The sequence below is a fragment of the Myotis daubentonii genome, chromosome 13, assembly GCF_963259705.1.
Source record: "Myotis daubentonii chromosome 13, mMyoDau2.1, whole genome shotgun sequence".
NCBI lineage: Eukaryota > Metazoa > Chordata > Mammalia > Chiroptera > Vespertilionidae > Myotis > Myotis daubentonii.
The window spans coordinates 60,357,359-60,361,032 of NC_081852.1; the positions used below are offsets into that span (position 1 = coordinate 60,357,359).

General features: G+C 62.1%; 1 protein-coding gene across 21 annotated transcripts in view; it reads left to right on the forward strand.

Moving 5' to 3' along the window:
- EBF3 (EBF transcription factor 3) overlaps nt 1-3,674 on the forward strand; it is a 116,363-nt gene that overhangs the window by 109,988 nt on the left and 2,701 nt on the right. For 3 of the 21 annotated variants that reach the window (XM_059661694.1, XM_059661696.1, XM_059661701.1), the window contains exons 14-15: nt 866-1,054; nt 1,446-1,643. In XM_059661694.1, the coding sequence (XP_059517677.1) occupies nt 866-1,054; nt 1,446-1,643 (387 nt within the window). Of the gene's footprint in view, nt 1-865; nt 1,055-1,445; nt 1,644-2,535; nt 2,752-3,674 lie in introns of those variants that run through there. The other 18 variants (XM_059661699.1, XM_059661705.1, XM_059661707.1 and 15 more) reach the window with 12 other exon arrangements.

Below are 3,674 nucleotides of genomic sequence, written 5' to 3' on the forward strand. Positions count from 1 at the left end.
CTGCGGCTCTGCCCACAAGCGCCGTGCAGAGAACAGAGGCCCCAGGACCCTTGTAGCAGCCGTGTCCGCTTGCGCTCAGGGTATGCTATTTGCTAGACGTTTCCTTGAATTTATCTGTGAGCCACCTGGCTTTCCTGAGTCTGGGGTGAGCCACAGGGTAGCTGGGATGGGTCAGTTGGCGGGGCTCTCCTCAGATATGCTGCGTGGGTGGGATTTGGTTTCTCAGTCTGTCATGATCAAGTGTAAAGAAGTGCCTGTTCCCCACCACGCCCCCATCCCAGGCCGGGGCAGTGGGGTGCAGCCCCTGCCGTCAGCCCCCTCTTACACATCCTGCAGGCAGTCGCCCCAGAGGCAGCTCAGCTGTGCTGCGGGGGGGACTTCTGTGCACCCCGTGGCGGGAGGGAGCCTTTTCCCGGCCCCTCCCCACACTCACAGAAACTGCAGCTGGAAAAGTGACCCCCCACACACAGCCTTTTACGGGGCGTCTGGCCACAGACAAGCGCTCCTTGTCAGCCATGGCATTTGAGGGTCTGTGGAGGCGTGGGTTCACCTAGTGGGGCCCGACCGGGAGTCTGAGCTGTTGGTAATTGCTTCTAGCGAGACCCGCAAGCGGCTGACGGGTAGATCGAAGCGCGCTTCCGGCCGTCCAGGCCAGCAGGGACGGGCCAGGCCTGGCGGCCACACGCGCAGCCAGGGGTCGGCGAGACGAGGCTGTCGGAGCTGCTAGGGGCGCGGGGGCACCAGCACCGCAGGAGGTCGATGAGAAATGTTTACTATATGATACAGATTTGCGGGGAAACCCCCCCAGTGTCTCTCCCTGATAATAATGTTATTTTTGGCCGGGGGGGCGGGGGGGTTTTAACAGTCGGCTACAGTCGCAATACAAGCAGCGTGTCCCCGCGAGGCTACGTCCCCAGCAGTACTCCCCAGCAGTCCAATTACAACACAGTGAGCACTAGCATGAATGGATATGGAAGTGGCGCCATGGCCAATCTAGGGGTCCCTGGCTCGCCTGGATTTCTTAATGGCTCCTCCGCTAACTCTCCCTACGGCAGTAAGTGTCTGTTTTTGTCACACGTCATCGCACAGATTCATTTTCACTCAAAGTCAAATGTGTGCATTGCTTGGATGTTCTGTGATGTGAGCTACTGGACACGAGGAAGGGTGGCTGTGGAGGCTGGGCGCCCACCTGGCGACAGGAAATTGACCTCAATCGGGCCCCATGCGATCGCATTGGAAACCCAAACCCAAACCCAAACCCAATCGGAATGACGCGGGGCCGCCCAATTGGAACCGAGTCCGACACAGCGTTTGCCTGTTGTCCAGAGAGGGGCCACACGGAGACTGGCATGCGTGCCTGGCCCCGCTGTCCCCGGCGGCCCGCGAGTCTCTGTGTCGTGTGCCGCACGGCGCCGCGCGTCCTGACCGTGTTTGCTTTGTTGCAGTAGTGCCGTCCAGCCCCACCATGGCAGCCTCTTCGGTCACCCTCCCTTCAAACTGTAGCAGTGCCCACGGCATTTTCTCATTCTCACCTGCCAATGTCATCTCTGCAGTGAAACAAAAGAGCGCCTTTGCGCCCGTGGTCCGGCCCCAAGCCTCTCCTCCTCCCTCCTGCACCAGCGCCAACGGGAACGGACTCCAAGGTGAGGGCGGTGCGCGCCTGGGGCCGGGCGGGGCGGGCTCCGGGAGCCCTGGTGGGACTGTCCCCAGGGCCTCCCGAGGGCAGGCTGGGCCGCAAGGCCAGGGTGGAGACCATGCTGGGTGTGTCCCTGGGCGGCAGGAGTCCTGGCCCTTCCTTTGGCACATTCTCGGAGGCCTTGCAGCGCCCCCACCATTGCATGCTCCCTGCGGTCCCCCTCGAGGCGCCCCTACCCCAGCCTGGTCCTCAGAAATGACACCCAGATTCCTTAGCTCCCAACACAGCCTGTGTCCTCCTGGTGCAGCTCAGGGAAGGGAGCCCCCTGGGGAGGCAGGAGCAGGTCTGCGTTCAGACCCTTTCTGTGCACAGGCCTTCAGGGCCACGGCTGCCAGAGCCGGCGCAGGCCCCGCTGGGCACAGGCCCCGCCGGGCACAGGCCCCGCCGGGAGCTCCTGCGGCCACAGCCTCCTTATTCAGAGGCAGCGGAGTACCCCAGGGCCCTGTGGAGGGTCAGTGTGCCCCCGGCCGGGCCCATCTCAGAGCAGCCTGCCCTCCGGGGCCTGGACCAACAGGCCAGAGCCCCTCCTGGCCGGCCGTCCTCGCAGAGGGCAGTGGGCCTGGGCCGTGCCAGGCGGAGCTGGTTTCTAAGTGTCTCCTCCAAAGACTCAAGGAGAAGGGCTGGCCCCGAGGGCAGAGGGAGGCGCCGCCCGGACACAGCTGCTCACAGCTGGGACACGCTGAGCAGGCCCCCAGTGCCGCCTAGGGCTGGGTCCCCCGGGCAGTGGCCTGTGCTGCGTGTGGCAGGCGGGGCCACGTGGGCGCCCACGTGCCCGTGGCTCTGGGGTGCCCTGAGGCCCCAGGCGCTGAGATTCAGGGCCACCCTCTGGCCTCTTTCAGACACCTTTGGTCTCTGCTCCTCCCGGTGAAATCCAATCCAGTAACTCCTTTAAACACACGAACCCCTTCCACCAGTATTTACTGAGCGCCTACTATGTGCCAGGCTCTCTGCTGGGTGCTGAGGACGTCCCCGTGGAGAAGACTAACTGGCCCTTTTGTGAAGTCGGTGGCATATTTCACTTTGATGAACTAATGCTCAAAAAAGGACCTGGAAAGGTATCAGTGATTTGAAATAATTGTCTTCACAACACCTGTCAGTGTGTGAGAGGGACGCCCGGGCCCCAGCGCTGCTCGCGAGGCCGGGGCCTTGGCCTGCCCGCCGCCCACGGGGCCGGGCCCCTTGCGAGGTGGTGTCACGTGAGCCCTGTGTACACACGCGGGGCTTCCATAAAGTTGTAACGGTGAGTCGGAGATAAATTAATATTGTTGGAATTAATGAGCTGGGAAATTGAAGCTCGCATCACTACATGAACAAGTGTATTAATGTGCGATACATAAATTAATGAGAACCATCGTTCTGACAAAAATTAAACAACACGAAAGTTAAAAGATTTCAAACGACATTCGTGCCAGGAGTCCACCGGAAGGCGCCCGCTGCCCTGGGCCTTTTGGCACCGTTTCCTCTCTCCTTCTGAGAGGAGACAGGAGGACTCCCCGAGGCCCAGCTGGGACCTGCATCTCTCTGGGGCCCTGGGCCATGCCGTGGCTTTGATGTTGGGGGCCCACGACTCACCATTACGATACCCAGCAATCAGCAGAGGGGAGCCTGAGGCGAGTCCCGGCTTCGCCTAGGGAGAGAGAGCAGGTTGGTCCATTCTGTCTACAGAGGTGGCCTCTGGGGAGTCTGGGCCTCCGTCCGCTACACACAAGCCACTGCGGTGTGTCTAGCACAGCCTTCCCTTCCCCCGCCCCCCCCCCCCCGGAAAGGCCGGAGACCCCCCCCCCACAGGAGCACTTGAGCAGGGTCTGTCCCCATGTGCACCCCATCCCCTGAAGTAGGTCCCCCCACGCCTTAACCAAGCCCAAGGCTGGTTAATGGAGAGTTATGCAGCCCCGAGGACACGGAGGAATAACGCAGAGAGGAGGCCGGCCCCGCCCGCCCGCCCGCCCCCCGTAACCCTCTGCTCCCTCTCTTGCAG